Source organism: Grammomys surdaster, unplaced genomic scaffold, assembly GCF_004785775.1.
Source record: "Grammomys surdaster isolate TR1022 unplaced genomic scaffold, NIH_TR_1.0 243, whole genome shotgun sequence".
Lineage (NCBI taxonomy): Eukaryota > Metazoa > Chordata > Mammalia > Rodentia > Muridae > Grammomys > Grammomys surdaster.
The window spans coordinates 1,378,525-1,400,426 of NW_021604688.1; the positions used below are offsets into that span (position 1 = coordinate 1,378,525).

At 41.0% G+C, this 21,902-nt stretch overlaps 1 protein-coding gene across 1 annotated transcript in view; it reads left to right on the forward strand.

Moving 5' to 3' along the window:
• The window catches only part of Dsg4 (desmoglein 4), a 36,517-nt gene that overhangs the window by 12,512 nt on the left and 2,103 nt on the right, over positions 1–21,902 (forward strand). The window contains exons 4-15 of the mRNA XM_028774878.1: positions 1,282–1,437; positions 1,761–1,905; positions 3,832–3,998; positions 4,231–4,365; positions 6,065–6,250; positions 8,207–8,478; positions 9,525–9,664; positions 12,265–12,483; positions 13,412–13,711; positions 15,918–16,057; positions 16,200–16,263; positions 17,531–17,739. Of these exons, the coding sequence (XP_028630711.1) occupies positions 1,282–1,437; positions 1,761–1,905; positions 3,832–3,998; positions 4,231–4,365; positions 6,065–6,250; positions 8,207–8,478; positions 9,525–9,664; positions 12,265–12,483; positions 13,412–13,711; positions 15,918–16,057; positions 16,200–16,263; positions 17,531–17,739 (2,133 nt within the window). The remainder of the gene's footprint in view (positions 1–1,281; positions 1,438–1,760; positions 1,906–3,831; positions 3,999–4,230; positions 4,366–6,064; positions 6,251–8,206; positions 8,479–9,524; positions 9,665–12,264; positions 12,484–13,411; positions 13,712–15,917; positions 16,058–16,199; positions 16,264–17,530; positions 17,740–21,902) is intronic.

Here is a 21,902-nt window from a genome sequence, read left to right on the forward strand (position 1 = left end):
AGAGAGAGAGAGATTGAGAGAGAGAGAGAGAGAGAGAGAGAGAGAGAGAGAGAGAGAATGTGACAACGAACAACTTGTGGGAGTCTCTCCTTCCATCAGGTGGGATTTAGGGCTCAAACTCAGCTCATCAGGCTTGGCAGCAAATGTGCTTACACAGGGAGCAATCTCACTGCCCATAAAAGCTAAGAGTCAGAGCAGGCATTCACAAGCAAAGGCTAGCAGTGAGAAAGAAATACTGTAAGAAGAACACGCACTTACTCAGTCCATGAAAAGTTGGAGGCCACTTAATTCTGGGATCTTGACCCTGGACCTTCACTGAAATCAAAGAGGGTTGTCCACCAAATCCTTTCTTCACAGTTTTAGGCTGAAAACAGAGCAAGTGTCTGCAAAGGTCTGCACTGTGTTCAAGAAAGAGACACATGCTCTCACCGACATCCAGATTTGAGGAAAACCTTAAGAAATTGTTTCTATTACTCTTCCTGAGTTATAGAGCTGTTATCCCTGTTGTATTTCCCTTGGGAGACTTGCTAGGCTTTCTCCTAAGTAGAAAAGATCTTTAGAATTGAGTTAACCAATGATGTATTTTCAGCTTCTTTGAATTGTAATGATTAGGTAGCAAATCTTAGGAGTTTAACACATATTCTCTTCTGCTGTATAGAGATAAGATTCCAAAATATTAACAGTTTAAATTTGTTATCAATGGAAATAAAACTATTAAAGCAAAACCCACATGGTAGATTTATATATGCAAGTACATATATGTATTTGTATATATCTTTGAGTTCTGTCCCTAGAATTACATGAAACCAGCCATGCTGTTTCATGCCTGTGATTCCAGCTCTGGAGGGACTGGAGGGAAAAAGATCAGAATTCATGATCATCTTCAGCAAGGTTGATGCCCACCTAGGCTGCTTCAAATATAAAAGCAAGGGAGGCAGGCTGCAGAGACGGCTCGGTGATTCATAATGCATATTGTTCTTGTGGAAGACTTGAATTCAGTTCTCAACATCCATTTCGGGTGGCTTGCACTCACCTCTAACTCCAGCTCCAGGAGGGTCTGATGATTATGGCCTCCAAGGGCACCTGCATTCATACACACACACAGACACACACACACACAGCCATAGACACACACACCCTTGTATAATCCTGCAATGAACCTATGAGCTAATGTTATTTTGCTCACCATAGTATGAAGCTTGGAGAGGCTCAGTTGTGATGTTCCATCTCAAACTACATTGCACCTAAATTAGGTCCCAACCCTACCCATCTCTCTTCTAGATTAGATCAGACTGTGAAGTGAGCCAGAGGATAACTTACCGAATCTCTGGAGCCGGGATTGATCGGCCGCCTTATGGAGTGTTCACCATCAACCCACGGACTGGAGAAATCAACATTACCTCAGTGGTGGACAGAGAGATAACTCCACTGTTCCTGGTAAGTCCTGGCCATAGATTTTTATTAACTTTTTAAATTTTTTCCCTCCTTTAAAAAAAAAGAAAATGAATCAAGTCTGTGGATTAAAAATAAAATAGTAGATTGAAGGGTTTGAAAGAATAGTCTGAAGAAGACAAGATGGTGTCCCATGTACTACACCTGTTTATGAACAAGTTCCAATGACTTTTCAATAGCTAGGCTCCAGTATAATCTGAATTGTATTTTATATTCTGAGAAATATTATTTCTTGGAATGTTGGTCATATATTTTCAAGCATGTTGCTAATTAAGTGGAGAAAGACAGCTTTGCTCTGCTTTGCCCAGATCCATTGCCGCGCTCTCAACTCCCGAGGAGAAGACTTGGAGAGGCCGATGGAGCTCAGAGTGAAAGTCATGGATGTGAACGACAACCCCCCAGTCTTCACTCAGAATGTGTACACAGCCAACATTGAAGAGAACAGCGACGCCAGTGAGTGTGCACCACCCCTTTACTGCACTGTCTGTTCAATTCCTCTTCAAAAGCCTGGGAAGACTGACATAGTGGCTTACTCAACTTTCAGAAAAAGCCAAGTTCCATTTTGAATAAACCCCAAACATCCTAATGCTTAGAAATAGAAAAATATATAGTTAAAATTCTAGATAGACTCTTATTCATAGATGATTCTTACATATGCGGTTGAGCCAGTGTTCAGCATCATTCTCAGAAATGGGCGAACTGACTTACTCTAAAGAAGTAAACTGAGAAAGCCAAAAACCACAATAGACTCCATTCTGGTCTATGATTCAAAAGGTCACAGCTGAAGCATAAGAGAGAGTAATGGTGCTGGAGGCATTCCCTCCATCGCAGCCACCACTGTAAGCAGTCATGTCTTCCGGCAGCAAGGAACATTCTGTTCTCTATCTCTCTATCTCTGTGTCTCTCGAAGTCTCTCTGCGTTCTCTCTCTCTCTCTCTCTCTCTCTCTCTCTCTCTCTCTCTCTCTCTCTCTCTCTTTCTCTCTCTGCCTTTTTTCCCATTTCTTTCCATCCTGCTTAATTCCAAGTCTACTGCTTCCCTATGTTCTCTTTGTCTTACTTTTATTTCCTTCTAACTTCTATGATTCTTTGCTGCTGCTACCTTCCCCTCTTTCTCCTCCCTCTCTTCCTACTTCCATCTCTTTCTGATCCTCGGATATTCCTTTACTTTTCAGTTCTGCATCTCACATTATACCTTGAAAGACATTCCAGAGGCAATAATAGCAAAATTGAAAAGAAAGACAGAAAAACACACGTGTTTTGAACATACAGAATAAGAAGGCACAGAAAGGCAGAAAGACTTGGTCTAAGGGACACAAGAGAGGTGATTGAGGGCAGGAGTGGTGTGACTCTGGCCTTACCTTCTTCTCAGAGCAGCCTTTGTGAGGGAAAAGAAAAAAGCCATACCCATTTCAATGCTATTTCCTCCTCCTCCTCCTCTTTCTCTTCTTCCTCCTCTCTTCTTTCCCCTCCCCCTTCCTCCTCCTCCTCTTCTTCCTTCTATGAGCACAGCTTCATCACAATCACCTTCAGGACCAGGACACACCTTCATAAGCTCCAAACTCCTGGTGTCCCCATTTTTTCTGTTTAATGGCACCAAGATTCTCTGCAATAGGGTCTTCACTTTGAGGTCGGGGAGATGAATATTGGCCAATTCTGGAAAATCAACCTTGCAAATGGATGTTGCCAGTGGGGATGGTCCATAGGGCCTGTTCTTTCTCTGCATGAATAATTAAGAAATGTTTATATTTCTCCGATCAATTACTCATTTTGATAACTATATAACTTTTACTTTGATAAATTATCTTCTAGTGCGAACACTAATAATTCTGCTATAAGTGACAATTACCAATTATACTCATTTACCAGGTGTGATATCATGTTCCTTTGATCCAAGCACTCCAAGGACAAAGGTAGACACACCTGCAAGTTTGAGGCCCGCCTGTTCTACAGAGACACCCTGTCTCAAAAAGATAAGCAATAAATGATTGTGATGTTGAATTTAACGAAGTTATCAACTTCTTAATTAAACATTAGAAAATAATTTCACAAGCCCATGGTAAAAACAAATTTGATCAAATCACTTCCGTTGGCTTTATGACACTCTACTGAACTTTTTCATATGTTAAAGGATACCAGGTTGCTACTAACTTATCATTAGCAAAATAAAAGAATAGACTGCCAAGAATTTCATGTTGGCTACTATTATTTTTGTATCTACTGAAGTGGATGCTGCAACTCCCTGCTGTGAGCTACAGTAACATACTCTCAAGGAAGTCGGGAAAATTCAAGGAAAGACCAGCCACTCTCTTTTTATACCTAATGCCTGGAAGGATTGATTCTAGTAAAATTTCAACCATTCTCTACCTCCATCCTTATAGATGCATTGGTGGTAAAGTTAAGTGCCACAGATGCAGATGAAGACAACCACTTGAATTCTAAAATTGCATACAAGATCATCTCCCAGGAGCCCGCTGGTGCACCCATGTTCATGGTGAACAGGTACACTGGAGAAGTCCGCACGATGTCCAATTTCCTTGACAGAGAGGTAAAGCCTGCTATGAATGAATGGTTTTGTAAAGATAAAGATGAGATAATTTGTGCATGACCTTAGTCCAGTGCACAGGAGAGAAGGACAAATACTCTAGTCAGTTTAAGGAAAACTAAATGGTCAGTAATACAGATTTCGTTTTATGCACCTATTAAAAACAAATAATGGCACTGGGTTGTGTTGGAGCCAGAAGACCTAAGCCTTCTGATTCTCTTTCATTCTAATTAAGCAACACAGTATGTACAATCTACTGGTGAGAGGCTCAGATCGGGATGGAGCCACAGATGGGCTGTCCTCTGAATGTGACTGCAGAATCAAGATTTTGGATGTCAATGATAATTTCCCCATCTTGGAGAAAACCTCAGTAAGTCATTATTCTGATGGTCCTTCTCCCTTGTCAGTAATCAGTTTGCCCTTATGAAGAAGCCTGTCTGTTACACCGTGGGTGCACTCAGCTTTAGTACATAAACTTTAGCATTTCTTATGAATGTTAACATACCTATATGTTTGTCTTTTTATTTTTTAACATTTTATATTTTACTTTAAAATATTCTGTTTTATTTTTAACAACTTTTAAATTTTATTTTTATTTCTATCTGCCTTGGTGTTTTGCCTGCAAGTATGTCTGTGTGAGTATGTCAGATTCCCAGGAACTGAACTGAAGTTACAGACAGTTGTGAGCTACCATGTGGATGCTGGGAATTGAACCTGGACCCTCTGGAAGAGCAGCCAGTGCTCTTAACTGCTGAGCCACTTCTCCAGCCCTATCTTTTTATTTTTATTTTATTTATATTTATTTACTCACTATTTCTCTCTCTCTCTCTCTCTCTCTCTCTCTCTCTCTCTCTCTGTGTGTGTGTGTGTGTGTGTGTGTGTGTGTGTGTGTGTGTGTGATATGTCAGCACACATGAGCTATGGTGCAAATGTATATGTCAGCACACATGAGCTATGGTGCAAATGTAGAAGTCAGAGGACAACTTTCAAGAGTTGATTCTCTCCTTACACCATGTAGGTCCCAAGGTTCAAACTCTGGTTTTAATAAGTCTTGGCAGGGAGTATCTGAACCCACTAAGCAATCTTTCCTGCCCCTATATATTTATCTTTGACTCATTGTTCCAATTGTTCTTCTTCTAGGAAACCAGTCTCCTCCATCTATGCTACTCACAGAAATGTGGGAAATGTGCTGATACAATGAAACAATAGTAGCATTTTTGTATAGGCATTGCAAGTTGCTGAGTTAATTATACTAGAGTCCCAGACATCCTCAACTCCCATTCTCACCTTCATCACAAAGCATCATAAAGCTGGGACTAGGGATGTAGTGCAGTTGCCAGAATGGTTGCCTAGCATGTGTGGAGCCCTGGCTTTGATCCTTAGCAACAGTGTTGTGGAGCATACCTGCAATCATAGCTCTTGGGAGGTAAAGCAAGAGGAGCACAAGTTCAAGGTCACTCTTAACTACATAACAAATTCAAGGGTAGCCTGGGCTATGTGAGACCTTAAGTTAAAAAAAAAATTACAAAATCCAAATAACGGAGACAGGAATGGCTTGTCACCTATTTTAGTAAAAATATTTCTCCTCCTCTTCCTCTTCCTCTTCCTCCTCCTCCTCCTCTTCCTCCTTCTTCTTCTTTCTTTTGCTCTTCCTCTTCCTTCTTCCTTCTTCTCCCATGTTGTCTCTCACTACCTTGTGCTGGAACAATGATGTGGTGAACAGTGCCGTTGAAGAGTCTGTGATACACAAAGTCTAATGTTTACTATTTAGCCATTAGCAGATTATTTTAAAATAGTCATTATTTATTTAAAAGAAAAAAGTAAGTCAAAAATAAATATGAAAAAAATGAAGCAGCAATGGAATATTGATTTCATATGTAGCATATGAAAGCATATCTTATTATCTTACAATCATGTTATTATATTCATGACTGAATAGATGCCATTTTAAAATGATACAAAAAAAAATCACTGGCATAGTTAGCTGTATTTTAGAGGATAATCAGATGATAGTAAATGTCTTTATTCCTTTGCAAATCCATGACATGGACTTGATCTATTTATTTCAGTACTCAGCAAGTATTGAAGAAAATTGTTTGAGCTCAGAACTGATACGACTACAAGCAATCGATCTCGATGAAGAAGGCACTGATAACTGGTTGGCACAATACTCCATCCTCTCTGGCAATGATGGGAACTGGTTTGAAATCCAAACAGATCGAAAAACCAATGAAGGCATTTTGAAATTGGTCAAGGTAAGCATGGGATCCATAAAGTTCCTTCCAAAGAAGACACAAGTGATTCTTAGTTGAGAGTATGCCTTCAGAAAGTACTTCAGAGACTGAATACCCTTCATATTCATGAGTTTCCTGGACTGTGATGAAGGAGTCTTCCTGGCCAGCAACACAATATTTATTAGCAAGAAAGCTAAAGCTATATTGTACTCATAGTGCTCAATATCTCACTGAGAAAATAAGGTAAGTACCCTAAAAGTAGTATGTCCATTACAACAAATAGTGATGCCAGGGTATGATGTAAAGCCCATCAAGGAGGGGAATACCAGTGGGGTAGGAGAAGGTGAGATATTTCTGAACCAGGTTTGTCGGAAAAGGCTTCATGCAGTGAGCAGAGAAACTGGGACCCTCTCAATAGGGTTGTTGATGTAATAACAAAAGGAGAAAACACTAGTCTTTACTAAGCAATTGCAATATTCTACACCAGCTATCATGCAATAAAGTCCTTCTGTAGGAAGGCTCTGCACACAGACCCTCCTCTAACCCACGCCACTCTGGGAAGAAAAGCTGTGATTCTTTTTTATAGAAAATGAGACAAAATCAAAGACTGAATTGCTTCAGTTGTCCTGAATGGCAAGTGACAAAGATGGGATCCAACCAGGTCTGTGAGATCCCAGTCTTGAAATAGTAATCCTAAATTCAACAAAGACCCAGCATTGCTTGTGTTTAGCATCCAGAACAGTGTCTCACAGGCAGTGCCCAGCACTCCTTATTTCTACCACGGCCTGACCAGTAGTGACCTTTCATGTCCCCACATCAGTCACTCTAGATCAAAAGACCAAACTCATCTTTCATCTGTGAAACTCAGCTCAAAGGTGACTGTCTCTCAGGGGGTGGCATTTACTTGAGTGTGCCTAACAAAGAAGGCATCCTATTGGCCAGACCCTGTGCAACTAAGTTACAGTATTGGAGAGGTGGTAATAGCTCTATTTCTTAGAATTGTTTGCATCATCTCAATAATGATTATATGTTTGCCTACATCCTAGATATTGTCTCCTTTATTCTGTTATTACTACTTTAGAGAGAGTCTCAGATGTGAATTCTACAAAAGGAGGTCTGAGTCCTCCTTTTACTGGTCCTAATTACTCAGTCAATAATTGTAGGGGATTTTTTATCCATTCTAGGTTTACTTTTTATTTTTTATAAAAAAGTGTCTTTTTATTTTTAAAAGTTTTTTATATAAATAGATGAAAATTCTAAAATGATCTCAATTTTAAGCCATGGGCTTAGGAATTGGACATATAGCCCAATGGTAGAGTACCCATCTAGCATATTCAAGGCCCTGGATGGGTTCTATTCCCACCATCATAACAAAAAAGATAAACAAATAACAAATGAACCTCTAAATTTAACTGACCTACACATGCACAAAAGGTTTAAGTGATCACATGCATAAAGAAACCTTATGAAACTAAAATTATCTCAATTTAAAAATCAGAATTGCACAATTCCAGGACTTTACTATAGTGTACAGCCTCCTTCTCAAGTTTCTTACTCTGTCTAAAGGGAACACTGGGCTGGGGAGACGGCACAGCAGGCAAAGCACTTGCCATAAAACATGAGAACTAAAGTTCAAATCCTCAGAACCCAGAAAAAAGTCATTTGGTCATGGTGGTCATCTGTAACCCAAGAGTACAGGAAACAGAGAGTGGGTATCCTCAAGGCAAGCTCGCTAATCAGACCAGCCAAACATTTCAATTTCAGAGAGAGAGACACTACTTCCATATAAGAGGTGGAGCGCCATTAAGAAAGACACCCAGCATCAGCCTCAGGCCTCCACATGCACACATACATGTGTACCTATGACACTCATGAAAACATACTTAAACACATCTATATACGACACACCCTCATCCTCCTCTCAAAGAAAGAACTCTTTACTAGTTCAAAGCTGTTTGTTTCTGTCCATCATTTCAGACGCTGGATTATGAGCAGGAACCTAATATTTACCTCAGCATTGGAGTTAGAAACCAAGCTGAGTTTCACCACTCAGTGGCATCTCAATTCCAAATGCACTCCACCCCCGTGAGAATCCAGGTTGTTAACGTGCGGGAAGGACCGACCTTTCGCCCAAGTTCCATGACATTTAATCTACGAGGAGGAATGAGGGGAGACTCCTTAATGAACTATGTGCTTGGCACATACACAGCCATTGATATTGACACAGGAAACCCTGCAACAAATGTCAGGTATGGCAAGCACTTGGTCATACTTGCGTGGCAGTTCTAGCCACTATTCATTCATATAGTGTGCTACAAAATTTGTGTAGTATTTGGGGGAAAGGGAGTTTTTCTCTTCTTGTTTGTTTTAGGGGAGTATGACAGCATTTGGCATTTTCTTGGAACTTAATAACACGCTAGTGACAACTCTGGTTAGTTATAGAGTCAACGCATCTGGGAAATAATTGCAACATTAAAGCACTACCAACATTGCCGTGAGCCTCTCTTTGATCCTTTGAGGCAGCTGTACTACCCTGAACTGAGCCTGAGTAGGTTATATTGTGGCCAGTGGGCACACCATAAAGAATGAGTCACTACCTGTTTCCATAAAGCTTGTGGCTATCTTTGAGATGACTTTCAACTCTCTGCTTGACCTAAAAGGGGAAAAAAAAGAAGGAGTGAAAGAGGCTGAGACATAGGTGCTTCAGAAATATGTGAACATGAAGAGCCAAAACATAAAAAGAGAACAGTACACATTAAGGGCACTGGGCACAGAAACTATACACGAAAGATGCCAGAAATCACTAAAATGGTCTTCTCTTCACCCTTTTCATCTGTCTCCTCTTCTTCTTTCTCAGTACTTGTAGAGTGAACAAAATCTATAAATGTAATAATTTAATTGGCTTTGAGGAAAACTTCTGAAGTCTGCTCACATAAGGAAATGACAGAGAGGATCAGACAAAGGAAGTGGGGGTGCTTGATCTCACCTGCTGGAGACCCCAATGTTCTTCCACTCAGCTTAAGTCCTTTAGATCCTTGTCCATAACAAGACCCAGACAGAAAAGCAGCTAAGGGATATCACCCCTGAGGAAGCCAGCAGCCAGGCCCTCTGATACCAGCCTGCTTCTCACCGGGATAGACACACATAAACACACACATACATTTTGTAAACTAAGACAGTTGTTATGATGAATCAAACGAACACAAGTATAGGTTAATTGTATCATAGTTTTGATGTAATTTAAATGTCTAACTTTCACAGAAGCATAACAATGAACTTGTTTATTTAAAAACAGGTATGTCATAGGGCATGATGCAGGCAGCTGGTTAAAAGTTGATTCAAGGACTGGTGAGATACAGTTTTCTAGGGAATTTGACACGAAGTCAAAATATATTACAGATGGGATATATGCAGCAGAGATCCTGGCTATAGATGGTAAGAAATTTCTTTCCAATATTTTAATATGATCAATAGATAAATATAATTACATGAACTGTTATTAATATAAATATTCTAATGTTGATAGTTGTATCAGTCAAAATTTTTTATTTAGTAATATAAATGAAACTTAAAACAGAAAGTTTTAAGTATGTTAGATTAAGAACTAAATTTATCAAACTTAAAAAATAGAAAGAATTTAGTTATATACATCACCATAAATTATACTCAAGCCAAAATTTATCTCACTTAGTTCCAAATCAGAGTCATGTGTGATTTATAGTATAAAGCATAGAAGTTAGGTATGTATAAATAAAAGTTTGTTTCTATTTATGACCACATAGCTTGAGTATGGCTAATCTCACTTGTGGAGTATGCGAGGAATGCTTCCTCACAGTCGGGATTACAAACTGTGCCCAAAGTTCATTACAGGGTCACCTTGGTGGGAGGCAGTGAGCCTGAGAGCATACGGACTTCAGTCACCAGAACTGAGCTATGACGAGAAACCTGCCTGTTGCTTAGGTAGACAACACTGTCCGCATTGTAAGATGCTCTTGGTCAAGAAAGTTTCAGATGATTCAAATTCTACCATCTTTAAGCAAAAATTGATCCACTTTCTTCTTAGAAAAATCGATGACATACTCCTTCTGGAGAATAGCAGCAGGAATTTGTTTATTTGTTGATAATCAATGATTCTCCAGAGCAGTAACTAGGAAGCCTGCTGCTACAGGAAAAACTAAGTCAGTAAGAAAGAAGAAAGATAAATGTCTCAACTGTATCCCTAAAGGAAGTCTGACGGGATTGGGTAGTGAACGGCTGTAACTGGCCTTTACCATATTCAGAGAGAAAGGCGAGTGACTCAATGTATGCCCAAGGGAAGTCAGAGGTAGTAGTTAGTGAACGGCTCTATCTGGCCTTTAAAGTGTTCGGAAAGGTGAAGCTCTATCTGGACACTTTAAAGGTGAATGACTAAATGCAAGGCAAAAATAATAATTTTAAAAAAGCATGATAAAGTCCAAGAAATGAGCCATGCCCTCTTGTCTTCATCCAGAGTACCTCTTTCAACGTTCAGGTCAATTATATGTCAAACATTTTTTTGCTTATTGTCAGCATTCTGGAAGGCCATTTTTTTTAAAACAGAGTCTAACAATGCTGATTATACCTTGGTTATATGTGAAAATCTGCAATAAATAGAACAAAAAGATAATTATGGCTCAAGAAAGAAAAAAAAGTGTTACCAAAATGGACAAAAAGATTAAAGAACATTCTGCTTACCTAAGCACAGGATCCATGTAGGAAGAGGGCAACATCATCTGGGTGGTTTTCTTTGAGCCAGAATGTGTACACAGCAAGCAAAAAGGTGGAAGCCCAGGAGAGCAAGCTTTATAACAACAGCTTCCTCTCTGGTTAACAAATCACAAGGCCACAAGTCAGCTATGAAGAGCCAAAGAATGAGAAATAGAACCAACTATGGAACACAGTGCTGTGTCTCAAATAAAAGAGTAAGCAGACACTTTAGAAAGTCTCATGATGATAAACTATGGGAACAGAATCACATGTGATAAAGACAGACTCTTAATATCACTTAGGTATACAAAAGCATCTCTGGAGTAGGTAAGATGGCTCGGTGAGTAAAGTCCTTGCTGCCAAGCCTGATGACCTGAGTTCTGTTTCTAGGACTCACATGATGGAAGTAGAGAGTCAACTACTGCAAGTTGTCCTTTGACTTTCAAGTACTCGCTGTGGTGCACACACACACAGACATATGCACACACACGCACACACACACACACACACACAAATACACACAGACAAATAAATTTTAAACTGTAATAAAATATTACCCTTAAAATAAGTGTACTTGCATCTTGTAACATGATTTAGCTAGTTAACCTAGAGATAGAGGATAATATCCTGAGCTTTCACATGAGAAAATCAAGGCTCCTTGCAGGGTAAAAACAACAATACTTTATTCACTATAACATATATAAAGCAGGAAGTGGACTTCACTCAGACCCCAATTTTTATCTTTTGCCTTTTCTCATAAACTATACTGACCAATACTTTGTTTCAAATAGATTAGGGGGAAACTTGATATTTTTCCTAGAAGAGTCATTAGAGAGAAAAATAAACAAAATTTCTTATCAACAAAAAACAGAATAAAATATGCAAGCAATTGTAAACCCCCACACACACATACCAGAGTTATGAACACTGCACCATGCACAGAGCCTGTCAGACCCTGAATGGGGGGGAGGTTGATGTGGGATCCGCTCATTAGGACAGGACGAGAAGAGCAAAGGATGAACGTTCTCTGAAGGACATCCCATCTTCCTCTCCACGTCCACTGAGAACAAGGAAATGAGAGGAAGAAAAAATGCATCTGCCAGAAGAGTGAGCAGCGCACACAAGAGAAGAAAGTCTTAACTAATGCTCAGGAAGCCACAGCGACTGGAGCAACCCAGCCAGCCAGAAACCATCACACCTCACATGTCACTCACACTACTCACACTCCCTGTGGCATCGATGTGGGATATGAAACGAAATCTTCTCCCTGACATTGCTTACCCTAACTCCCATGATGCTCTCCTTTTCAGATGGCTCTGGGAGAACAGCTACGGGAACCATATGCATTGAGGTTCCCGATGCCAATGATTACTGTCCCATCATTTATGCTGAAAGTAGAAGTGTCTGCACCGATGCTTCGTCTGTCAGGATCTCCGTCAGCGATCATTCTTTCGGGTCTCCCTTTACCTTTTGTGTAGTTGATGAATCACCAAACACAGCTAACATTTGGGATATCAGGTCCATCAATGGTAAGTAGACTGGAAAGGTGCTTGCACTTGAAGGCCTAAAGCAAAGCAATGACCAAATATAGTCCAGTAGTCAAACACAGTTTTATGTCTCTTTCTATGACATAGTTTCATTAAATAAAAATTTAAATTAAAAGCCAGGCAGCAGAGGCACGTACCTTTGATCCCACCATTTGGGAGGCAAAGGCATGGATCTCTGTGGTCTACAGAGTTGAGTTCCTGGACAGCCAGAACTTCAAAGTGAAACCCTGTGTCAAAAAAATTATAATGTATATTTTAATTATATAAAATTATAATAAATTATAAAAAATAACTTTCAAGTATACTAGACATTAGGGGGATTAGAAATTAGTCTGAAGGGAAAAGTCAAGATTTCAATACCACAGTTAAAAACTATAGTGCGTAAATATCAGCTAACTCATCATTTTATACATGTGGGCAGTAATCCAATGTTTAATCCCTTGAAATAAACAGATAATTTGACTAAAACCAAAGGTCACACTTCCCCACTTTAAAATAATTCCAGGCAAATACACAGATGTCTCTCAAATCCTCCTATCCTGGAGATATTCACTCACTCTCTTCTCACCAATGAAACTGCTTCTATAACGAGCTATCTGAACATTCTTATTTATAAGGGTGAAAATTTAAATCCAAGTTGTCAAATATTACAGAAATAGTTGAGCAATCCATGGGACATGTCACTAAGATGTGGTACCTGTGAATTTAGCAGTACATGCTACAGTCGTGACAAGTGTAACTGATAAAAAGGGAGACAACTATGGGGTATGGCCCTCTCCATATGCACAACCTCCAACTCTGGTCTTAAAACCACAGAAGTTGGAGAGAGGAGCTGAGTCTGCCTAGGGCATGGGAAAGGGTTACCTCCAAGGAATTTTAACTTGTTTTCTCTATCTGCCTTGTTCTCCAGGAACCACTGCAATCCTTATGACTGAGCAGACTTTGTCTCCAGGACCCTACCAAATCCCCATCCTCGTGACGGACAGTTACAACAGAGCGTGTGAATTGCCACAGACCGTGTTGTTGGATGTCTGCTTTTGTGATGACCACCGTGTGTGCTTGCACTCCAGCACCACAGGCATCTACAGTGGGGACACCACGTGGGTGACTGATGATGGAACTGTCACTGATGATGGAGTTAGGCAGTCAAATGTCGGACTTGGCCCAGCAGGGATTGGCATGATTATTTTGGGGCTCTTGCTACTACTCTGTAAGTACTACATAGAGTTTCTTCTTAGACACACCAGGAATGCTAAAATTCATTTGGCTATTTCTTTCTGGTATCTGTAGCAATCTTGGGGCTGACAAGGGCTCACACCTTTTTGATAATGATAGCTACAAAGATCAAGGGTTTGTGATCTTCCTAAAGATGGGAAACATATGCAAATCATTAAGACGCATATAAAATAGATCCTATAACAGAAACTTTATAAAAATCATAGACAGGTATAAAATCAATCCTATAACAGAAACTTTATAAAAATGATTCAAAGTAGAAAGGCAAGAACAAAATACTCAAAGGAGGTAACTTGTGGAATTGTTTACAGGCGTGGGTTTAAGCAGGCCCTGAAAGTTGAGGATTTTCTCAACTTAGAATGGTGATCTAAAAGGCAATCTAGGGCAAAGAAGCAGCCCGGAGCTCTAGCCAGGTGGGATATTGCAAGCCACTAGCCAGTGAGGCCCGGGCCTCAGCCTTGAGCATCAACAAAATAACAAACAACAGGCTGGGGAGAGAGATTGAAGGATTGAATACATGGAGGAAGTAGAAGTGAAAAAGTAGAAGCAATAAACTGAGGGCAAGCGCGGAGGCACTTGGGTAATATGCCTGGAGCAATAAGTGTGCTAGGCTTTGGTTCCAGGCAATGAGGGATCAATGATTACTGGGCTCTTGGGTGAGCGGCTGTTCACTCTGATAGAGCAGGATCCAGGGAGAGCGGTTTCAAGAAGCCCCAGACTCTACCCTAAGACCCTGGTCTTAGGAATGTCAAACCCCTGAGCAAAAGAAGGAGGCTCACCTTCCCTCTGTTTTATTTTCAAACATATGAGTCTTCAAAAGAGAGTTCAATTATGTGCTTTGGATTGCCCCTAAAATATGTAGACTTCATGGGGAATCCAACACTGGGTTCTTAATCAAAATAATTAAACTGTACTGTTGATATGTGTTTGTGAATGAGCATAAGTTAAAACATTGTCACTTTGCGATATAAGAAAATAGTATCTGTTGTTTGGACAGACTTTCTTAAAATGACCTATGAATTTGACTGGTTATACAAAAGTCATGAATTATTCTTAAAATATCTTTGGAAATGTCCCAGGACCCTACCTATGGCATGTTAGAAGTCATGATAAACAACTTTAAGTCACTAGTTCTCAACCTAGACACACATAAGAATTATTGAGATGTTTTTACAATGATTCATGCCTGACAGGATATAAGCAGTGGCACCTTAAGCCCTCCTGACCTAGGCTTTAAAACCTGGTGTCAACAACAGTTTCATCAGGCTACTTATCCTGGGGAAAGGTCAAAATTCAAATTTCAAAATGCAGATTCCATTATCTATACATCTTTCCTTCAGTCTTCTGAAATTGAGATGTCACATGGGAAGCCATCAAAAGTAGAGGATTGACTGTGTGTACACCAGTCAGGAGTTGCATATTATCCATAGATATAGACAAGTTTTCATACATGTAGATAGAAGACTTAGAACCAGAGAACTGAGTTAGATTCCTGAAATCCAGGGAGAATGGGACTATCTTGGTTAGGGTTTCTATTGCTGCAACAACACATCATGACCAACCGCAAGTTGGGATGGAAAGTGTTTATTTGCTTACACTTCCACATTGTTGTTCATCACCAAAGGAAGTTAGGTCAGGAAGTTAAACAGAGCAGGATCCTGAGGACAGGAGCTGATGTAGAGGCCATGGAGGAGTGCTGCTTACTGGTTTACTTCCCCTAGCTTGCTCAGCCTGCCTTCTTACAGAAATGAGACCAACCAGCCCACAGATGGCATCAACCAAATGAGGCTTAACCTTCCCCATTGATCACTAATTAAGAAAATGCCTTGCAGCTGGATCTCATGGAGGCACTTTCTCAGCCGAGGCTCCTTTCTCTCTGATGACCCTAGCTTGTGTCAAGTAGACACACAAAAACAGCCAGTACAATGCCTGTCTTTCAAATCAGTTAGTGGAGAGTTTAGATTCCAGAGCCTCACACCTCTCTGCTTCCAGCTCTCAGGTCTCATGTGACTTGGTGTTTGTGTTTATAAAGATGGATGGTCACATTTGATACTTCACTCTCTGGGGAGGAGAGATCTCTAGATCTGATACACCTAGAGCAGACATTGCCTTTGTGTTCATCCCTTTGGTTCCAATTATGGTGGGCGGTTGAGATTAACTCTCTTCACTTTCTTGGCCAGTGTCACCTCTTCTACTGCTCATGTGTTGCTGCAAGCGAAGACAGCCAGAAGGCCTGGGGACAAGGTTTGCCCCTGTGCCTGAGGGAGGAGAAGGAGTGATGCAGCCCTGGAGGATAGAGGGGGCTCATCCCGAAGACAGGGTGAGTGGGCCGCTGCTCTCCATGAGAGTTTGTGGTTTGAACTCAGCCAGCCTCGGCAGTTCCATGCAAGGCAAAGTAAATAGGTCTCAGCTTTTGAGGGACAAATGTGAAACAATGATTTTGAAATCTTTTTTTCTTCCAGGATGTATCAAATATATGTGTACCCATGACAGCCTCTAATACCCAAGATCGCATTGATTCCTCTGGTCAGTTGATACCCAATTCTGTTTCCCTTTCTAAGGTTTACAAAAGTATTCTGTCAAACAATCTCAAGTTAAAGTACCTTATAAATTATCATATGTGTGAATGTCATTGCATGAGAGTGCATTCAGACTGTAAGTGACTTCTATCTGAAATGACAATCAAAGTATAATGCAACAATTTAATTTAATGCAACAAGCACATTCTGAAACTATAATTGGGATTTTGTTTCTAGCACTGCCACTTATTAGTAAGAAGTTTCTAGAAGACCCAGCATCCCTGGATATAGTCCTTCTCCTTGAAAGGAAGGCTACATGGCACTTATATAATCAGTGTTGTAGTTCTATAAATGTGATTTTTAAAAAATTCTTTACACAGCATTGTGTAAAGATTTTTTTAATGACATAGTTATATCAAATATATAACCATGCAGGTATTAGGTAAGATGGATGGATGGATGGATGGATGGATGGATGGATGATGGATGGGTGGGTTGGTGGGTGGGTGGATGTGTGGATGGATGGGTGGGAGGGTAAGGTGGGTTTTCCTGTGTGCTACAATATACATAATTAGAATAGTGCCTGGTTATTATAATGAATATTATAACAAAAGTTTAAAAGTTATTTACCGAAAAGGGAAGAAAAGAAAAACAGCAAATGTGTTCTTTGAACACTCTTTAAATCTACATGTACTTTTCCCACACAAGTGTTAGACACTCTGCTAACTTGACCAGTCTCACACAGTACAGAAACTTAAAAGTACCTTGCAATTGGGAATAACTGACCCAAGCAGAGGTTGTCCAGTTCTAGAACAGACATGAGATATTCCAGTGATGATTCCTTAGTACCCAAGGCCTGGTACTTTCCATACAAAGAGTATGCGTGGTTCCCAAGTGAGCCAGATCTCCAGTGCATGTGCCAATGAGGACTGGTCCTTACTTGGGGGGAGGGGGATAGTTGAACCCCATTGGGGACTAAGGCATAGAGATTGCTGTGCCTGAACAGACCCAGTGCCTAACTCTACATTCTGCATCTTTAAATATCCAGGCAAAGGTTGTGTGCGTGAGACTGAGCCACGTCACATAGCCATCCCCCTCTGTAACACTTAACTTTTGCAAAGTCAGAAAACTCTGTTTAGGATCACAGTATCTCATTGCCCAGCTTTCTAAAACTATTTCTATGTTGTGTTGGTGGTGGAGGAGGGGCTGACAATGTTCTGTGTGCATAAGCCAGGTAATTTGAGCACTGCCATGGAAACACCCTGTCTTTCCAGAAATCTACACCAATACTTATGCTGGTGGAGGAACAGTGGAAGGGGGTGTGTCAGGAGTGGAGCTCAATACAGGTGTTGGGACAGCTTCAGGCATGGTGGCTGGAGGAGGGACAGGGACCCTGAGGAAGAGGAGCTCAACTATAGGGACTCTTCGGGAATACCAAGACACCGGCATGAACATGGCCTTTCTGGACAGCTACTTCTCTGAGGTAAGCCTCTGACAGCTTACATACACACACACTTGGAAAGAATAGCTGTAGGTGTACGTTTTGGTTGCTTTTAACTCTATCCTAATCTCATATTAAAAAAGGTTTTAAATGTTTTTTTTCAGATCTTTAAAGACAATATTTAGCAGTGTTTCACATTTCACTACTATGAAAAAACCAACATCTCCCATCATCCCCTGCTTCCCTTTTTTTAACATCTTCCCTTCTGTTTTCTTCTGATTTTCACCTTTGATTCCCATAGTGACAACAGAGAGAATGGATGTTGATAAATAATCAGAACTTCATTTGTTTCTTCTAGGATGCCCTACTTGTTCTCCAGGTAGATCCAATGAAGAGAGAAAACAGTAAGACAGGACAGGGCAATGATGTGGCTCAGTTGGTAAAGTACTGGCCTAGCACTCATAAGGCCCTGGGTTCAATCCCTATCACAAACCAGACTTAGTGGCATACACTTGTAATCCCTACACTTGGGAGGTGGAGACAGGAAGATCAGAGGTTTGAGGTCATCCTCAGCTACATAGCCATCCTGGGATGGCTTAGAACTATCATGGATAGATGGGATGGATACATGAGAATTGTCTCAGAATAATAATAATAATAATGTGATAGTTATTATCATCATCATCATTATTATTATGACAGGGCTAGGAACAAAGGATTTAAAACTGGACCATGCATTAAAACAACTTGGTGATAGATGAAAACTGACAGATAAGAACCTAAGATCTAGGTACCCTTTTCTCAGTCTGGTGCTCATCCTTTTGTTTCCTAAGAAAAAAGTGTCAAGATTATGTTAGCATGCCAAAGAAATGTTCTAATATACTGTGTTTGTCTAATAGGGTGCCATAAATAGTAAATAAGTTCAGACTAAAAGGATAGCTCAGCAACTAAGAGCAATCAGCAATGCACTTTCTTATCTCCATTAGATTTATTCCTCAAATGCTAGTACATAAATTTCAGCATTGCTCCTTGAAAAAAAAAAAAATCTGAGCATGCTGTGACCACATAAGACCAATCTGTTCAACATTCCATCGAGGACAGGGAGGTGCTCACGAGCGCCCTGACCTATGTGACAGGCTATTGGCTGGTAATGGTTGCTAGCCAAGGTAGAAATGGACATTTTCTTCGGTTAGGTACTCACTAGTGAGTAGCTCATGCTTCAGCAATCCCCCCGCCCCCGCACCTGTGCTTAGGCAAGCAACCCCAACCCAGTACACTAAAAAAAAAAGAAAAAAAAAGAAAAAAGCAACTTTTAAAGTCACGAAAGCAGCAAGGAGACTAGAAAGGAAGAAAAGGGAGTTCAGAGGCAGTGTGGAAGATTAGAGAGAGTAATGAAGGCAAGCAAACATAGTCACAATATTATGCACATGTATGAAATTATCAAAAAATAAGCAAAAAATTAGCAGTTAAAATATATTGCAAAACATATGAATAATATCAGTTATTTAATAATGGATCAATACTACAGGAATCATAGCTATATACTAAATATACTGTAGCATATATACAGTGTGTAATTATTAAAAAAACAATTCACACTATCACTGGCTACTCTCTGGCTACGGCAGTCTCCCCACCCCCTTGGGTATCCCCATGCGGTGGTCCATCCAACTTCCCACTGCTGAACCAATGGCATTCCCAGTCATCCATCCTCTTCAGCTAGTCTCCCAGGACTGGCTCTAAACCCTGATCCCCGAATAATGAAAACTCCAGAGGCTTGTAATTTATCAGTCAGATTTATAACAGTAAATTCTCAATCCCCAAAATGCCCACACAAAGAACTCAAAACTCAATTGATGTCGCTGCAAGCTGCCCACCTAGATTGGACAAATTGCTCTATATTACTCTATTGCTCTTCTATAATATTCATAGCTACTTATGGCTATTTCAAGCCACGTGGATCCAGTCCATCTTTCTCTCCTATAGGTTCTATCTTGTCTCCTCATCTCTTGTCTCCCTCTCTGTCTCTCTCTGTCTCTCTCTGTCTCTCTGTCTCTGTGTGTGTGTGTGTGTGTGTGTGTGTCTGTGTGTGTGTGTGTGTGTGTGGTGTGTGTGTGTGTGTGTCCCCATCTCTAAAACTCTCAGCCCACCTTCTTTTTTCATTGCCTAATCATAGGCTCTAGCCTGCTCTCACCTGCTTACAGACAGCAATCTACATATATATACTATATACTAAAGACCTTTCGTTCCCACCACTACCAAGTGTTCCATGAAAGAATCTGAGGGAGTATCTGAGGGGTCAGTCAGACTATGAAATGTCACCGTGATTTGGTCCTGACGTCATGATACACCTCGCTCATTTCTGGTGGGAGAATGTAGAGAACAGAGCACATGAAAAGCTTCACAATGCAGGACGAAAGATGGAATTCACTTTGAAACTTTATTCTTCAAATGTTTAGGACTTGAGCATGCAACCACTCTGTCTTATTTAGGGTTTTCCTGCTCTGAGCAGACACCATGACCAAGGCAAGTCTATAAAGGACAACATTTAATTGGGGCTGGCTTACAGGTTCAGAGGTTCAGTCCAGTATCATCAAGGTGGGAACATGGCAGCATCCAGGCAGGCATGGTGCAAGAGGAGCTGAGATTTCTACATCTTCATCTGAAGGCTGCTAGCAGAATACTGACTTCCAGGCAGCTAGGATGATGGTCTTATAGCCCACACCCACAGGGTCACACTTATTCCAACAGGGCCACATCTTCTAATCATGTCACTCCTGAGGCTGAACATATACAAAGCGTCTCTCCCTTTCCCTCTCCCTCTCCCTCTCCCTCTCCCTCTCCTTTTCCCTCTCCCACTCTATTTCTATCTCTATCTCTCCCTCCCTCCCTCCCTCCCTCCCTCCCTCCCTCCCTCCCTTTAGTTTTTTTTCATTTTTATTTAATGTTTTTTTACACTCCAGATTTTATCCCCCTCCCAGTCTACCCTCTGGCTGTTCCACATTCCATATCTCCTTCCCCATCCCCATCTCCATGAGGATGTCCCTACCACCACCCCCAACCCACCAGACCTCCCCACTCCTTGGGGCCTCCAGTCTCTTAAGGGTTAGGTGCATTTTCTCTGACTGAGCCCAGACCCAGCAGTCCTCTGCTGTATATGTGTTGCGGGCCTCATATCAGCTGGTGCATGCTGCTGCTTGGTTGGTGGTCCAGTGTCTGAGTGATCCCAGGGGTCTAGGTTAGTTGACACTGCTGGTCCTTCTACAGGGTTACCTTTCTCCTTTGCTTCTTCCAGCAATTCCCTAATTCAACCACAGAAGTCAGCAGCTTCTGTCCACTGGTTGGGTGTAAATATCTGCATCAGACTCTTTCAGCTGCTTGTTGAGTCTTTTGGAAGGCAGTCATGAAAGGCCCCTGTTTGTAAGCACACCATAGCATCAGTAATAGTGTCAGACCTTGGGGCCTCCCTTTGTGCTGAATCCCACTTTGGGCCTGTCACTGGACCTCCTTTTGCTCAGGCCCTTCTCCATTTTTGTCCCTGTAGTTCTTTCAGACAGGAACAATTATGGGTCAGAGTTTTTGACTGTAGGATGACAGCCCCATCCCTCACTTGATGCCCTGTCTTTCTGCTGGAGGTGGGTTCTACAAGTTTTCTCTCCCCGATGTAGGGCATTTTATCTCCCTTTAAGTCTGAGAGTCTCTCACCTCTTAGGTCTCTGGTACATTCTGGAGCCCCCCCCCCCACCTCCTACCTCCCCAGGTTGCTGTTTCCATTCTTTCTGCTAGCCCTCGGGGCTTCAGTCCTTTTCACCCACCCAATACCCTCTTCTCCTCCCTGTCCCTTCTCCCACCCAAGTCCCTCCCTCCTGTGATTGCTTTCTTCTTCCTTCCAAGTGGGATTGAGGCATCCTTATTTGGGCCCTTTGACTTGTTAACCTTTTTGAGTTCTTTGGACTGTATCCTGGGAATTCTGTACTTTTTTGGCAAATATTCACTTATTAGTAAGTACATACCATGCATATCCTTTTGGGTCTGAATTACCTCACTCAGGAGAATATTTTCTAGTTCCATTCATTTACCTGCAAAGCTCAGGATGTCCTCGTTCTTAATAGCTGGGTTGTATTCCATTGTGTAAATGAACCACATTTTCTGTATCCATTCTTCTGTTGTTAGACATCTGAGTTGTTTCCAGCCTTTGGCTATCA